Source organism: Bos mutus, chromosome 22 (assembly GCF_027580195.1).
Source record: "Bos mutus isolate GX-2022 chromosome 22, NWIPB_WYAK_1.1, whole genome shotgun sequence".
NCBI lineage: Eukaryota > Metazoa > Chordata > Mammalia > Artiodactyla > Bovidae > Bos > Bos mutus.
Genome location: NC_091638.1, coordinates 16,596,372 through 16,613,836, shown reverse-complemented (window position 1 = coordinate 16,613,836; position 17,465 = coordinate 16,596,372). Strand labels below are relative to the sequence as shown.

The 17,465-nt window shown below is 40.6% G+C and overlaps 1 protein-coding gene across 2 annotated transcripts in view; it reads right to left on the bottom strand.

Moving 5' to 3' along the window:
• LOC102286810 (zinc finger protein 660) overlaps positions 1-17,465 on the bottom strand; it is a 58,349-nt gene that overhangs the window by 21,871 nt on the left and 19,013 nt on the right. The window contains exons 2-4 of one of the 2 annotated variants that reach the window (XM_070360272.1): positions 16,917-17,053; positions 15,892-16,007; positions 3,168-8,048 (exon numbers count right to left, since the gene is read on the bottom strand). In XM_070360272.1, the coding sequence (XP_070216373.1) occupies positions 6,891-7,871 (981 nt within the window). In that variant the 5' untranslated portion in view covers positions 7,872-8,048; positions 15,892-16,007; positions 16,917-17,053 and the 3' untranslated portion in view covers positions 3,168-6,890. Of the gene's footprint in view, positions 1-3,167; positions 8,049-15,891; positions 16,008-16,916; positions 17,054-17,465 lie in introns of those variants that run through there. The other variant, XM_070360273.1, reaches the window with a different exon arrangement.

The following is a 17,465-nucleotide window of genomic DNA, read 5'->3' as shown; positions in this document are numbered from 1 at the left end:
ATGTAAGTCCTATAATTTTTTAAAACACGAATCTGCTCAACTCTGTGGTTAAACCAACATTGCAAATGTGACAGCATTTTCTTTCACTCAGTAAACTGGTTGCTAATTTGTTATGATTATACAAACTCTGGTATATGTCTCAGTAATTTTGTGATTTGTAGATTTTTCTGAGGTAAAATGGAAAATTATGACAAAAATAGCCATGTAAAGAGTCAAGATTCCTCATGGAGATCTTCCTTAAACTCCTGCTTTAAAAGTTTTGTTTTACATAGATTCCTAGTGCATGTGTGCTTAGTAGCTCAGTTTAGTCACTCAGTCGTGTCCGACTCTTTGTGACCCCATGAATTGCAGCACGCCAGGCCTCCCTGTCCATCACCAACTCCCGGAGTTCACTCAGACTCACATCCATCGAGTTGGTGATGCCATCCAGCCATCTCATCCTCTGTCGTCCCCTTCTCCTCTTGCCCCCAATCCATCCCAGCATCAGAGTCTTTTCCAATGAGTCAACTCTTTGCATGAGGTCGCCAAAGTACTGGAGTTTCAGCTTCAGCATCATTCCTTCCAAAGAAATCCCAGGGCTGATCTCCTTCAGAATGGACTGGTTGGATCTCCTTGCAGTCCAAGGGACTCTCAAGAGTCTTCTCCAACACCACAGTTCAAAAGCATCAATTCTTCAGCACTCAGCTTTGTTCACAGTCCAACTCTCACATCCATACATGACCACCGGAAAAACAATAGCCTTGACTAGACGGACCTTTGTTGGCAAAGTACTGTCTCTGCTTTTGAATATGCTATCTAGGTTGGTCGTAACTTTTCTTCCAAGGAGTAAGCGTCTTTTAATTTAATGGCTGCAGTCACCATCTGCAGTGATTTTGGAGCCCCCAAAAATAAAGTCTGACACTGTTTCCACTGTTTACCCATCTATTTCCCTTGAAGTGATGGGACCAGATGCCATGATCTTAGTTTTCTGATTGTTGAGCTTTAAGCCAACTTTTTCACTCTCTTCTTTCAATTACATCAAGAGGCCCTTTAGTTCCTCTTCACTTTCTGCCATAAGGGTGGTGTCATCTGCATATCAGAGGTTATTGGTATTTCTCCCGGCAATCTTGATTCCAGCTTGTGCTTCTTCCAGTCCACTGTTTCTCATGATGTACTCTGCATAGAAGTTAAATAAGCAGGGGGACAATATACAGCCTTGACATACTCCTTTTCCTATTTGGAACCAGTCTGTTGTTCCATGTCCAGTTCTAACTGTTGCTTCCTGACCTGCATACAGGTTTCTCAAGAGGCAGGTCAGGTGGTCTGGTATTCCCATCTCTTGAAGAATTTTCCAGTTCATTGTGATCCACACAGTCAAAGGCTTTGGCATAGTCAATAAAGCAGAAATAGATGTTTTTCTGGAACTCTCTTGCTTTTTCAATGATCCAGCAGATGTTGGCAATTTGATCTCTGGTTCCTCTGCCTTTTCTAAAACCAGCTTGAACATCTGGAAGTTCACAGTTCCCGTATTGCTGAAGCCTGGCTTGGAGAATTTTGAGCATTACTTTACTAGCGTGTGAGACGAGTGCAATTGTGCGATAGTTTGAGCATTCTTTGGCATTGCCTTTCTTTGGGATTGGAATGAAAACTGACCTTTTCCAGTCGTGTGGCCACTGCTGAGTTTTCCAAACTTGCTGGCATATTGAGTGCAGCACTTTCACAGCATCATCTTTCAGGATTTGAAATAGCTCCACTGGAATTCCATCACCTCCACTAGCTTTGTTCATAGTGATGCTTTCTAAGGCCCACTTGACTTCACATTCCAGGATGTCTGGCTCTAGGAGAGTGATCACACCATCGTGATTATCTTGATCATGAACATCTTTTTTGTACAGTTCTTTTGTGTATTCCTGCCACCTCTTCTTAATATCTTCTGCTTCTGTTAGGTCCATACCATTTCTGTCCTTTATCGAGCCCAGTTGGGTCCAACTCCTGGGGACCCTCTGGACTGTAGCCTGCAAGCTCATCTGTCCATGGGATTTTTCATGCAAGAATACTAGAGTGGGTTGCCATTTCCTTCTCCAATAGAGTCCTATACCCTGACCCAAATATGCTAATTTTGTGGGCTTGGGAAATATACCTGTATATGTGAAATTACTTTTTGTGATTCCTAGATTTGGGAATCATTGAACTTAAAAGAATGGTTACAGCTTTGTCATGGCTACAGTCCTTATTGATCAAATTGTGCTGTGTGGATTTAAAATGGTCAGTGGAAGGAGTGAGAACTAGTGAAGTCCTGTATCTACATTGCCCAAAAAGGAATTAGCCATCTCCTTTGGACCCCTCACAAATTTGCCTTCTGGAGTAGAAATGTACCTCAGGGAACATGCTGGTTTTATACAGCCAAAGGATGTCTATATAATAGTATAGGTTTGAACAGAGATGAGACCAGAGAGGGGATGGGACAATAACTTGCTATACAAGTTCTCCAGCGAAATAACAGAAGAGGACATTTTGTTTTTTTGGCCACACAGCATGTGTAATTTTAGTTCCCCCACCAGGGATTGAATCTGCATCCCTTGCATTGGAAGTGTGGAGTCTTAACCTTTGGACTGCCAGGGAAATCCCAGAAGGACAATTTCTAATGGCTAGAGCTCTACTTTTGTAGAGTTGGCCCTCTATATCTGTGGGTTCTGCATCATGTATTTAACCCAAAACAGGTAAAAAATATTAAAAATGAAAAAACTTTAGAAAGTTCCAAAAAGCAAATCCTGAATTTGCCATACTGGCAACTATTTATATGCATTATTTTCATTGCATTTACAACTATATACAAAGCATTTACATTGTATTACATTTTATAAGTAATCTAAAGATGATTTAAAGTATACTGGAGGACGTGCATAGGTTATATGTAATAGTTTGCCATTTTATAGAAGAGACTTGAGTATCCTTTGATTTTGGTATGGTGGTGGGGGTCCTGGACCCAATCCCCTGCAGTTACTGAGGAACAACTCTATTAAGAGTATGAAAATAACAAGCTTCATGTTGTGTTTGAATCTGAAACAAGCCAGAATCACATCTTCATTCCAAAAGCATCTGCTTAAAGAAAAGCAAATTGAACTGTTTTCTTCCCAATCTGAATAAAGGAAGGAAGCAAAAGAAAAAAAATTTAGTGATATTTATAATAAGGAAATAACAACAGATATTTATTGGAGGAATTATAACCATTTTTAGCAAAAGTGTTATGACTCCAGTTTTATAACATCAGAGGTGAAGACAGACAGTCTAGTTTCTAAAAACAACCTAACAATATGAACGTACTATTTTATTTATATTGAATGGAAAAACATTTAAAAAGCAATTCTGTCACTCAGGATACAGAGCTGAAAATGAAATATAGTCTTATGGGATTCATGGTCATGAAAATGCTGTTACTATTTAAAGCTGTTTTTGGTTTAAATTTTCTTCTGAGTTCCTAATAAGATCTAATATAGTACACACCATCAATGAAAAATATCTCTAAATCTAGGGAGACATTCACCTCTATATGCAAGATTCTTTGTCTTTCAGATTTCCCTTTAATCAAGGCTACATAACATTTTAACTTCACACTTTTTCTCACAACTTAAAACAGATATATATATTTCTAGTCCACACCAAAGCAATTCTACATACAGGGTATCTATGGTCAAAAAATACTGACTTCATATTCCTTGGGAATATTCAGGGTAGTAAAAACAAGTGAGTAAATGTGAGTGCACAGGAAACCAGCAGATGACAGAAACAGAGATGGACAATACACAGTAGTTGAGTGACACGCATTTCAAGAGAGTTGAGGTTTTGACAGAATAGAGAAGAAATGGCGTACAGAGAGGTAAATGGGTTGCGGGAGACAAAAACTAGCAATTGAGGAACTGCAGAGGAAGCACTGCTGTTAGGGAACAACCAGGCTTCCATTAGAACAGGAAGTTGGAAAAAAACATTTAAACAGACAGAACTTGAATTTCAGAGTGTATCATAAAAGGGCTTGAAAGAATGGTAAGAACTGCAAAATTAAATGTTGACTGAAACAGGCAGCTGGTAGTCTTAAAAAACTTCTGCAGAAAGGTGAGCCGGTCAGTTCAAACTACATTGCAGAATAGGTATATGAAAGAGTATAGAGCATACTTATTAACATTTACTCCTGCAGCTTAAGATAGGTATCAGCCTAGAAGATTAGAAGCTACTGAGGGCCTCCTCCTGGGTCCATTATCTTGGCTTGCCTGGGTAAGAAATGTCAATTTATTCAGACCTCTGGCTTCCTTTCTGCTGCTGCTGCTGCTAAGTCGCTTCAGTTGTGTCCGACTCTGTGCGACCCCATAGATGGAAGCCAACCAGACTCCCGCATCCCTGGGATTCTCCAGGCAAGAATACTGAAGTGGGTTGCCATTTCCTCCTCCAATGCATGAAAGTGAAAAGTGAAAGTGAAGTCGCTCAGCTGTGTCCGACTCTTAGCGACCCCATGGACTGCAGCCTACCAGATTCCGCTGCCCATGGGATTTTCCAGGCAAGAGTACTGGAGTGGGGTGCCATTGCCTTCTCTGGCTTCCTTCCTAGAAGATACTTATTCTTGGAGACCACAGAGTTTTCTAAGATGAAAAAGAAAGGCTATTTGAAGAAAGAATTTCAGACACTATGACATAGTGGTGGAAAAATGTTTTGCTCAGCAGTATCAGAAGCATCAAAAACTCTGCTAAGCAATAATAAATGCTTAAAAAATACCAACAGGCACACAGGAATTTCGTTTCCTGTTTTCTTATAAAGCTGTTTTAGCAGGGCCAGGAGACATTAGTCATGGGAGTTTCCATATAGGTAATCAGCAGCTGAGAATGGCTGGCATGACAAAAGGCATAAAATATTAATTACACCCTCCTTGTAGAATTTTGAAAAGGACACATGACTAGGGAAAAATGATGCAAGTCCCTTCCTGCTACAGTTCTGTCTAGCCACAGTCACAAGTGAGTGACCTTCCCTTGTGTTCACCCAGACTCTTGGGGAAGTGCCTACCCAAGGGTGACCAATGATACAACAGTCCTACCCCTGAACACAGCAACAGAGCCTAGAAACCATGCTTTGAATAACTATGCAAAGAGGGACTATTATAGCACAAAATTATATATAAGCCATTATCCTATCAAACAAAATAGGACAAAAACTAAACAATCTCTTTCCACCCAAATATATGCTTCATACCATCCACTTCTTTTTAGCACCTTCCTTATGAAACCATGATCAACCTATAATTGTCCATATATCATCAACCACCTTTCATAGAAGTGGCTAGTCAGGAGAATCCCAACTTCTCGGTCTCCCACTCACAGAACCATCATGATGGGCAGAGGCACTTTGGTAAAACACAGAAAGCATGGACTTGAAAGTCTGATCTGACTTCAAATTCTGGCTTAAACCACTTATTAGCCAGTCACCTAACCTCACCTGAGACTCCATTTTCTTCTACAAATGGGATATCAAATCCTCAGTAGTTCCTGAAACAATGTATCACTACATGCAGAAGACAAATGGTGTCAGGCTTAGGCATTCATTGTATACAAAGGAGGAGGAACCACTGAGTTAAGAATGGGGCAATTCTAAGGTTTCCCAGATTCTGAGCTGTCTTAAAAGTTTAAAATACTTATTGAAAACAGATTAAGGCCTTCTCAGAGGGCTGGACATAAAGGCTGGTCACACATTTAAGGGCATTATCTTATTTAATCCTCACAGCAATCTGGTGAGGTAGGAAGTTACTCCCATTTTACAGATAAACCTACAGCTCAGAGCACTTAAGGGACTTGTCCAAAACTGGCAAGCTAGTGCATAGTAGATCTGGAATTAGAACTTATATATCTCTGACCCAAAACTCTGCAATTTTAGCTACTAAAGTCTATGAAACATGTGAAGGTAGTATTCCCCTTGTGTTAGATTATGCTGACTCTCTTTAAAGGTTATGAAACTGCAATTGTTTCAATTTCATAAGGGGGTATTTTTATCTGGTTCTGTAGACATATATTGATAAGATGGAGCCTGGGTGGTTCTTTATTCTCTCTGGATGCTTCTACAGCAGTGGGAGAGAATACAGTAAATTTTTACTGTTTTCTTTTAACCTAAAAGTGATTAAGAAAGTGGATTAGATATTTTGTTGACTGTAAAGTCAGTTTATCTTAAAACTGCAAAAGCCAACAACTGGTATTTATGATATAATACACAGGAAACAGGCTCTAAAAGGAAGTGACTTGCTGAGGGTTCCCCTTCTACTAAGGTCAGTATTAGGGTGCAGTCCTAGGACTTTAGAGTCTGTAACCTTCATAACACTGTTGAATGAAAATGAGTATGTGCTCATTGCATTTAAAAAATACTCTACTTTTTCTCCCCTGAATATAAAAGTGGTACATTCTCACTGTAGAAAATCTAAAAAGCATAGAAAAGTATAAAGAAGAAAATAGAAATTACCTATAATCCTATTACCCAAAGATAATCATTGTTAATATTTTGGCTTGGTATTATTTCATTTCCATTTTTTCCTTTGCATAAATTTTTTAAAATTTTGGATATTTCATTGTTTTTCTCTTTCATTTCTCTTCCATTTTATTCAAATCATTTCTTCCATGGCACTAAATATTTTAAAAAATTTTTACAATGGATGCAAAGCCATCTTATGGATAGACCATCATTCACTTAAACCCAATTCTGTTGAAAATTTAGTTTTCTTCCTCCAGTTTTACATGATGCTGGCATGAATACTCCCTTCTGTTAATCTTTGTCTACTTCTGATTACTTTCCCTGTGTGGATTCTTAAAGAATTAAGGTTGATAATACTGAAAAACTGCTTTTCCAAAAGCAGCAATTAGCTCCACTTTGTAACAATATGTTATTTATGACATTTCTTTCTCCTCATTATGCTTTCTCTGATGTTGAATAAGCTGTGAGCTGTAACGATAGGCCTTCCCACACTCACTGCACTTATAAGGTTTCTCCTTCGTGTGGGTTCTCAAATGTAGAATCACTTGAGAAGTCTGCCTGAAGGTTTTTCCACACTCATTACATTTATAGGGTTTTTCTCCAGTGTGAACTCTCTGATGATCAATAAGATTTCGATTAGAAGTAAAAGCTTTCCCACACTCATTACATTTGTAGGGTTTCTCTCTACGATGAAGTCGCTGATGTTCATTAAGGGTCTTCTTTAAGATGAACGCTTTTCCACACTCATCGCATTCATAAGGCTTCTCGCCAGTGTGAATTCTCTGATGGTCCATAATCTTTGTATTAGAAACACATGTTTTCCCACACTCCTTACACTTGTAAACTTTTTTCCCTTTGTGCATTCTCTGATGTTGAGTAAGATTTGAACTGCGGCTAAAGGCTTTCCCACATTCAATACAGGTGTAGGGCTTCTCACCAGTGTGAACTCTGTGATGGGAAATCAGGCCAGAACTCCGACTAAAGGCTTTCCCACACTCCTTACATTCATAGGTTTTCTCCCCACTGTGGATTCCCTGGTGCCGAATAAGGTGGGACTTACCACTGAAAGATTTCCCACATTCGCTGCACGTGTACGGCTTCAATCCTGTGTGGATTCTCCGATGAACAACGAGGTTGGAGCTATGACTAAAGGCTTTTCCACACTCCTTACACTTATAGGGTTTCTCTCCTGTGTGGATTCGTTCATGTACTGTGAGGTTTGCACTTTGACTAAAGGCTTTCCCACACTCAGTACACACATACTGTCTCTTTGCAGCCTGAATTCTCTCATTTATTGTAGGGCCATCTTTTTCAGATTCTTGGTCACTCACTTCTGTGAGTGTTTTATTGTCTTGAACTGTCTTCTGTTTGAAGTTTCTTGTCTTTCTCCTCATTTTCTCTTGCTTGGAGCATCCCAGTGGCCCCTCGAGTCTTTTCTTTCCCTTCAAAAGTGCTTTCAAAATTTTGACTTCCTTGGCAATACCTCTGTGTTGCTCTCTTGAAAGTTGAGACTTTGATTTTTCAGGAATGATATTTTGGAATCAATACTTCTTCAGTCCTCATTTCACCATCTGAAAGAAGAAACAGAATTTGCACATGTCACCTGCTCTCTATACTAAAGGAAGGAGAACTATCCAAGGATAACAAGATGTGGTGGACCACAGGATCTCACATGGAAAAGTAAGGCTGGGAAGACTGATCAAAAAGATGAGAAAAATGAGGTTAGACATAGAGGCTAAGGTAAAAGCAAGGAAACTTATGGAAAGAGGAAGCTTATGGAAAGCAAGGGACTGAGAGAAGCCCAACAGGTGCAGTATTAGAATGAATAATGAGTAATATAAAACCCACCCTGGTTTCTTCCTATTTTATGATCTGCTCCCAGAATCGGAGCCATCTAACTCAATATGATGTGATCACTCACCTAGAGCCAGACATCCTGGAATGTGAAGTCAAGTGGGCCTTAGAAAGCATCACTGTGAACAAAGCTAGTGGAGGTGATGGAATTCCAGTGGAGCTATTTAAAATCCTGAAAGATGATGCTGTGAAAGTGCTGCACTCAATATGCCAGCAAGTTTGGAAAACTCAGCAGTGGCCACACGACTGGAAAAGGTCAGTTTTCATTCCAATCCCAAAGAAAGGCAATGCCAAAGAATGCTCAAACTACCACACAATTGCACTCATCTCACATGCTAGTAAAGTAATGCTCAAAATTCTCCAAGCCAGGCTTCAGCAATACAGGAACTGTGAACTTCCTGATGTTCAAGCTGGTTTTAGAAAAGGCAGAGGAACCAGAGATCAAATTGCCAACATCCGCTGGATCATTGAAAAAGCAAGAGAGTTCCAGAAAAACATCTATTTCTGCTTTATTGACTATGCCAAAGCCTTTGACTGTGTGGATCACAATAAACTGTGGAAAATTCTTCAAGAGATGGGAATACCAGACCACCTGACCTGCCTCTTGAGAAACCTGTATGCAGGTCAGGAAGCAACAGTTAGAACTGGACATGGAACAACAGACTGGTTCCAAATAGGAAAAGGAGTATGTCAAGGCTGTATATTGTCCCCCTGCTTATTTAACTTCTATGCAGAGTACATCATGAGAAATGCTGGGCTGGAAGAAGCACAAGCTGGAATCAAGATTGCCGGAAGAAATCTCAATAACCTCAGATATGCAGATGACACCACCCTTATGGCATAAAGTGAAGAGGAACTAAAAAGCCTCTTGATGAAATTGAAAGAAGAGAGTGAAAAAGTTGGCTTAAAGCTCAACAATCAGAAAACTAAGATCATGGCATCTGGTCCCATCACTTCATGGGAAATAGATGGGGAAACAGTGGAAACAGTGGCAGACTTTATTTTTGGGGCTCCAAAATCAGTGCAGATGGTGACTGCAGCCATGAAATAAGAATTGATGCTTTTGAACTGTGGTGTTGGAGAAGACTCTTGAGAGTCCCTTGGACTGCAAGGAGATCCAACCAGTCCATCCTAAAGGAGATCAGTCCTGGGTGTTCATTGGAAGGACTGATGCTGAAGCTGAAACTCCAATACTTTGGCCACCCATGCAAAGAGCTGACTCATTGGAAAAGACCCTGATGTTGGGAGGGATTGGGGGCAGGAGGAGAAGGGGATGACAGAGGATGACATAGCCGGATGGCATCACCGACTCAATGGACATGAGTTTGAATGAACTCCAGGAGTTGGTGATGGACAGGGAGGCCTGGCATGCTGTGATTCATGGGGTCGCAAAGAGTTGGACATGACTGAGAGACAGAACTGAACTAAACTGAACTCATAATATGGTCCCTAGAAAAAAATGTACTGAAAGATCTTTAGTTCAGTAGGTCAAATGTGTAATCTTCAGATCAATTTGGCATTTAGTTCATGCTGACCTATTCCCCTAGCATCAGTGATATAGTGGCTGGAACAAAATAGGTGCTCAAAAATTGTTTCATAAAATAGTAACGAGGATTCCATCTTAGAGTGTGACTAAGATTTCATTTTTTGCTCTAGTATAGGTACTAGGTCCCTGTCTATATCCCTTTTCTTAAGCTCTGTTGTGATAGGGATAACACTTTTCTTCCAATATTGAAGTCTAGTCACATCATAGCCTACTGTGCAGGGGCTGGTCTGTAACTGGATCCAGGTACATTGTGCAAGTTCAGTCTGTCTGTTTTTTTACCAGTCAGAGTTTACGTGGTGAACCTGAGAGGCTGAACTTGGGAACAGGGTTAATTAAAGCATAGAGGGGGAAACTCTGATAGGACCTTGCATGGCACAATGGTAAACTATCTAAAGATGGCAAGAGAGGGACTTCTCTGGCAGTCCAGTGATTAAGCCTCCACAATGCCAACACAGGGGGCATGGGTTTGATCCCTAGTCAGGGAACTAAGATCCCACACATAAGCCTCCCTCCCCAACCAGCTAAAAAAAGAAAAAATAGCAAGAGGGTGAGAGCGGAGGACAGTACAACCGAAAGGGGATTATATTATGAAACCAATGTCAAGAGGAGCAGGAATTTCCCAACTGGTTTGACGTCAAACTCTGAACATATAAGTAACTATGTGTGTGTGTGTGTGTGTGTATGTTAGTCGCTCAGTCCTGTCTGACTCTTTGCAACTCCATGGACTGTAACCTGTCAGGCTCCTCTATCCATGGAATTTTCCTAGCAAGAATACTGGAGTGGGTTGCCATTTCTTTCTCCAGGGAATCTTCCCAACCCAGGGATTGAATCCAGGTGTCTGGCTTTGCAGGCAGATGCTTTACTGTCTGAGTTACTAGGGAAACCAATGTATAGATAACTCTCTGCTGCTGCTGCTGCTAAGTTGCTTCAGTCGTGTCCGACTCTGTGCGACCCCAGAGACGGCAGCTCACCAGGCTCCCCAGTCCCTGGGATTCTCCAGGCAAGAACACTGGAGTGGGTTGCCATTTCCTTCTCCAATGCATGAAAGTGAAAAGTGAAAGTGAAGTCGCTCAGTTGTATCCGACTCTTAGCGACCCCATGGACTGCAGCCTACCAGGCTCCTCCATCCATGGAATTTCCCAGGCAAGAGTATTGGAGTGGGGTGCCATTGCCTTCTCTGATAGATAACGATAGTAGACCTCAAATCTAGAGAAGGTTGAGTCATAAGAGAAAATTGAAAGATGACGCCATGATACTAACACATCACTAATTCTCCTTTTACTATATTCCTTCTCAGACTTGTCCATATTCATAATGATAGTTGTAAATATACAATAAGTACAATTTTGCATTCTACTTCTTCTACTTAGTTTTTTATAAGTATTTTTCATATTGCTATTAACTCCTTTGTGGCTCAGATGATAAAGAATCTGCCCACAATGCAGGACCCGGGTTTGATCCCTGGGTTGGGAAGATCCCCTGGAGAAGGGAATGGCTACCCACTTCACTACTGTTGCCTGGAGAATTACATGGACAGAGGAGTCTAGCAGGCTACAATCCATGGGGTCACAAAGAATTGGACACGACTGACTAACACTTTCACTTCCACTTCAGTATCATTTTTTGACTACATAATGCACCACCAATTAAACTCATTACAATTTACCTATAATTTTGCTAGTATCAGACGTTTCTGTTGTTCCCTGAGGTTTAACTACTATCAATAATGCTATCATGATCACTCTAGACACACAAAGTTTTCTTCTCATTGAAATATATTCCTAGGATAAAACTTTCATAAGTGAGTTACTGGATTGGAAGGAATGACATTGTTTTGCAGTACTGCCTACTGATTTAAAAAAAAAAAATTGACTGGGTGCTTCACTGGGAGTTCAGTGCTTAAAACTTTGCCTTCCACTGAAGGGGGTGCAGGTTCGATCCTTTGTCGGGCAGTTAAGAGCCCACATACCTTGCAGACAAAAACTCAAAACATAAAACAGAAGCAATATTGTTACAAATTCAATAAAGACTTAAAAGTTTGACTAATTTTTATTATCTTATAGCTTTGTGATAAACAGAGTCAGGCTCTCTGCAGGAGGGACATATCCAATGGTGAGTGCTCAAGGGCAGCAAGAAAATAACTGTGAAGGCTGGAGTTCACATCTCAGAAGTGTATTGGTGCCACTGATATGATACACAGGCACATGTACACAGACTTGTGCCCAAGACAAGAAGGGCAGGCACAGAAAATGGTAGGAGACGAGGATACTTAGGAGCCTGAGCACACCTAGCTGCTTACACCCTCCTAATCAAACAGGAGTCAGCAGGTGGAGGAAGCCAATGAGAAGTAGTCAGGGGACTGCAGAGCCAAATAAGACAGCTAGTGAAGCTACCTCCAGAGTTCTGAGAAAGTTGATGGCTTTTTCTCAGCTTCTTTTCTATTTTTAATCTTCTCTGAAACTTTCTCTTTTCTTCATACATTTCTTAAACTAGTAATTATTGAACACTCTACCATGTACATATCTCTGTTTTGGATCTCACACAGAGCAATTTTTAAAAAGCACCGTTGCAGAAAAGTGAAACTGTTTGTATGAATGAATGGATGGATGACTAGGTAGATATGTTTATGTATTTGCTCTTATGAAGGCCTCCCATTTTGCTGGCAAATTGTCCTCTGCTAAACTGTATTACTGTTTAATTATTTTCCTTTCTACAATATTATTTATGAAAAGTTAGGAAATGACTTTAGAGGAATGGAGCTTCCCTGATAGCTCAGTTGGTAAAGAACCCGCCTGCAATGCAGGAGATTCTGGTTCAATTCCTGGGTCAAGAAGATCCACCGGAGAAGGGATAGGCTACCCACTCCACTATTCTTGGGCTTCCCTTGTGGCTCAGCTGGTAAGGAACCCACCTGCAATGCGGGAGACCTGGGTTCAGTCCCTGGGTTGTGAAGATCCCCTGGAGAAGGAAAAGGCTACCCACTCCAGTATTCTGGCCTGGAGAATTCCATGGACTGTATAGTAGATGGGGTCGCAAAGAGATGGACACAACTAAGTGACTTTCACTTAAAGGAACAGATTTTCATAATTACTAGAATAAAGTAATTTAGAAATTCAGAATAAGACAGTGCCTTGAAGCCAGCCCCTGGGCACCCCACTTCTAGGCATGGCTGATCCAATGCTTCCCAGTTAGCTAGTGCAGTATCTATTTTACCCTTAAAGGCTATTATGCAAATATGTCTTGCAGCCTTCCAGAAAGGTGTGGACAGGAAAAACATTAATAGCTAGGTATTTACACAACTCCATATTGAATGAAAAAAAAAAAAGGACTGGTACACACTGACTGTATCCCTCCAAAATTCATATGTATAATCCCAAGCCCCCAATGTGACTATATTTGGAGATGTGAATTCTAAGGGGGTAATTAAGACTAAAGCAGGTTATAAGGGTGGAGCCCTGATCCAATAGGTTTAATGTGTCCATACAAGAAGACCTACCACTTGCACTTGCACTCCTGCCCACTCCCTACCACATACACAAACCGAGGGAAGCCATGTGAGCACACAACAAGAAGGTAGCCATCTACAAGCCAGGAAGAGTCCTCATCAGAAACCAAAAACAGTCAAGTCACCTTGATCTTGGACTTCTATCCTCCAGAACTGTGAGAAGACAAATGTCTAATGCTTAAGCCACCCAGTCTGTGGAATTTTGCTATGGCTGCCCAAGAAGACTAATACAAGCATGCAATATCATACCTACATTTAAGGAACTTACAGTGGCATAATGGTAATACACTAATAGAACAAATTACAAGTTTACAATGTACCCAATTAGGACATGAAGGGGGCTAGGAGATGGAGTGAATACTTGGGGTTGGGATGCTTGGGGAAGGGTGTTTTAAAAACGCAGAAACGGGACAATGCTGGTGGTACAGTGATTAAGAATCTGCACTTCCATTGCAGAGGGTATAGGTTTGATCCCTGGTCAGGGAACTAAGATCCCATATGCCACACAGCACAGCCAAAATAAATAAATAAATAATAAAGTTTAAAAAGAAAGGCAGAACTTTGGCTGAACCTGAGGATAAGCAAGAACTGTTTTCTCAAAAGGAATCTGGCACAAGGTTGATGTACTGAAAATAATTGGGTAGTGACACTATCCCATAACTTCATGAAGGCAGGGATTTTTGTCCATTTTGTTCTTTATCATATTCCAAGCACAGTCCCAGGCAAATAGTAAGCACTCGAAATTTCTGTTGCTCTTGAATGAACAAATGAAGGAATGAAACAATCAAGTTGCCTGAAGTGATATCAGCCAGAACATTGAAATTTCAGGGCAAAACATATGGATACAATCTGACAATCAATGGGAAAAAAGTTCTAAACAGAAGAGTGAAATCTACCCTTAGCTTCCTTTCTATTTTCTACATTCTTTTTTCTACCCTGCTATTCTCCTCTCTTGTTACTTTCCATCTCATTCTCACTTATCAAGAATATAGTTCTTCAAGCAATGCCATTCATTTCCCCTAGTCCCAGACCTCCCTCCACCCCCAGCACATTCATGTTTCTCTGTTTCATGAAGTGAAAAACAGAAGAAAGAGGCAGTGGGGTATCCCATGAGAAGTAAATTGAGGAAATTAAAAAGAAAGACTCCAAAACTTGCCACCTAGAAGTAGGGTAATCATACACCCTAGTTTTCCCAGAACAGTCCTGGTTTATACCTTATATTACAACATCATTATTCTTTATTTTTTATATTAAAATTTTTTACAGCATCATTATTAATAGTTCCCCCATTCATTTACAAAAGCATCCCAAATTTAGACAATAAATTTTATATCACCCTATCCAAAAGTGAAATTAGGAAAGAAATGCTTTAGGAAGATTAGCCCAGATGGATTAGAGTAGAAACAAATAATGGAGGAAGGGAAATGAGTTGGGAATTTAGGGATGCAGTATGGGTGACTATGAGAGGGCCTGCCACTTTCTCGGTGCTGACTGAATGTTTGCTAAATGGATACACAGATGTCTGAGATAGCAAGACCCTGGTCCAGAATAATGACAGGAGAGAAAATAAGTCCAGCTATTTTCAGAAAAGCATATGCATATATCAGACTGGATACAGAGGATGACTAAAGAAAAGAATTCTAGATCATCAGATCCAGATCTGAATATTGAGAATGATAATATCACTAAGAAAGATGGGAAGGACTTTCCTGGCAGTCCACTGGTGAAGATTTCGACTTTCAATGTAGGAGGTGTGGATTATAACTCTGGTCAGGGAGCTAAGATCCCAAATGTTTGGGGGCTAAAAACCAGAACATAAACAACGGAAGAAATATTGTAACAAATTCAATAAAGACTTTTAAAATGGTCCAAGCCAAAAAAAAAAGAAAAAGAAAAAAAAAGATGAAAATGCGGGGAAACACTTTAGGCAAGAGGAAGAATATGTTAGGAATACAAACTTAAGAATAAGATACAGAGGACAGAGGAAGTCGTGAGAATATATAAACTTGCTAAAATAGAGGTTTTGGTTAAAGGGCAGGGAGAGAGAAAGAAATGTACAAGGACGTGCAGTAAGGAAGCTCAGGGTGGTTCTGGAAGATCTGAGGAGAAGGCAAGACTTTTCAGTAGAGCAGGGAGCACTAGTTCAAGGACAGTTTGATCAAAAGAAAACCTAACTATTTTTCCTCTGCCCAAATAGATGGGAAATTCGCTCATAAATTCTGGAAGAATTCCTTGATAGTATGGAGATGAGGTGTTGGCTAAAGGAGGACAAGAGACAGATAAGACGATAAGGACAGGACATCACTAGGGGTATCCAGGCAACTGGGCACAAAACTACAACCTCAGGCAACCAGCAAGTGGAACAGGACCAAAGAGGCCCCACAGGTCTCTGACCCACAATGCCTGAGTCTGACGGATGAGTGTCTTCATCTCAGCAGTACCATTCATTTTAGGCTGTGGGGCACTCACAAAGAGCAGAGTTCTATTCCGAGAGAGACAGAGATTTTACCTAGGGAGACTGCATTCCTCTAATTTACAAGGATCATCAGCCTTTCAGGTCCTTTTGAGTCACATGGTCTTTGGTTACTGATTAGCTTCAGTGGAGTGATGAATAAGAGGCAATATCTGAAAATAAATAAATTCAAGAGAAGCAGATGAGTGAAATGTAAAAATTTCAAGGAAAAAAAAAAAACTAGAAGGAAATACCTTGATCTCAGGGAGAGAAAGGCCTAGGCCTTACGCATAAAACAAAGGCTGAAAAAAAGCTAATAGATTTGACCATATAAAAATTTCTGCACTTAAAAAAATGCCATAATAAATCTGTAATATCAGGTTGCCTTATACTGTAATTCCTTGTGTGTATGTGTGCATCCTTCCTCTTCACATGTACACTTTAAGCTCTAAGCCTCCAGAGAACAGGGCCCATGATATTCATATGTGTATCCCACACAGTGCCTGGCACAGAGAGCTCAATAAATGTTTGATTCGAAATATTCAATAAGTTCAGGATGCTAGCCAATTTAATCTGGTTGTACAATGGTGAGAAGTGCACCCTCTACACATGACCACCTCCATCCCTCCTCCACCAGTGCATCCCTTTGGTACTTCATATTGTCTAAATACCATGACAATATTGACATTCTTGGCAGTTCTGTCTCAACAGGGCCATCCAAGGGCTTAAATTCCCTAAAAGACTGACTTAGTGTAACTGTTCAGAGATTCTCAGAATGTCAGAGTTGGGAGGAACCTTGCAGACCACCTAGTCTCATAAAAATTTTGAGATGGGGAAACTGGAACTTAGAGGAGAGCTAAGACTCAAGTTAAAGTCTCCTGACACCCAAATTGGAGTTCCACTACATCACTACATTTGGGATGGGAGGCTCCCACCCCCAAATTCTACTCCTCAGGATCTAGAGGGCCTCCTCTCACTTCTGTTTTTCTTCAGAAATGCTCCCTTTCAGCCCTGGTCCCCACATTTTCTGGCAGGTAGGATTCCCATCCCCAAACTAATTAATATCACAATAAAGATCTCACCTGCCGAAGAGAAGAAAATGGCTCACTTTCACACCTGTGTACAGTAGCCTCACTCCAAAGGATCTCCGCCCAGTACAGACCTTGCCTCATCTCTTCTTTGGGTTTGGTGAAAAAGTTCCTAGTGGGGTCTTGGATCACTGTAAACACATAGAAATGCCTGAGTATTCTAAGATCTTAATTGCAAGCAGACACTCAGGGCAATGTCCCATCCCTGGGTCACTTCCCTTCCTACTGAACTGCGAGCAGTAAGGATGATCATTCCCATTTTAAAGATGAGGAAATGAAGTTCCCAGAGATTGAATGACTTGCTGAAGGCTGTATGTATAGTAAGAGATAAGTTTTCTGTGTCCGAAGGAAATCCTCATTCCATCATACCACAGTCGCTCCTTTTCAACTGTTCTGCTGATAGCATAAGTCTCCATATTCTCCTCTGAAAAATGCACTTGAATAGAGAAATTCTCTGAAATCCAACTTTCCAACAAAAGTTTGCAGAAAAGAGATGAGGGAAACTTTGCTCAGTCAAGTGTCTTTAAAGACGGGAAGAAATAA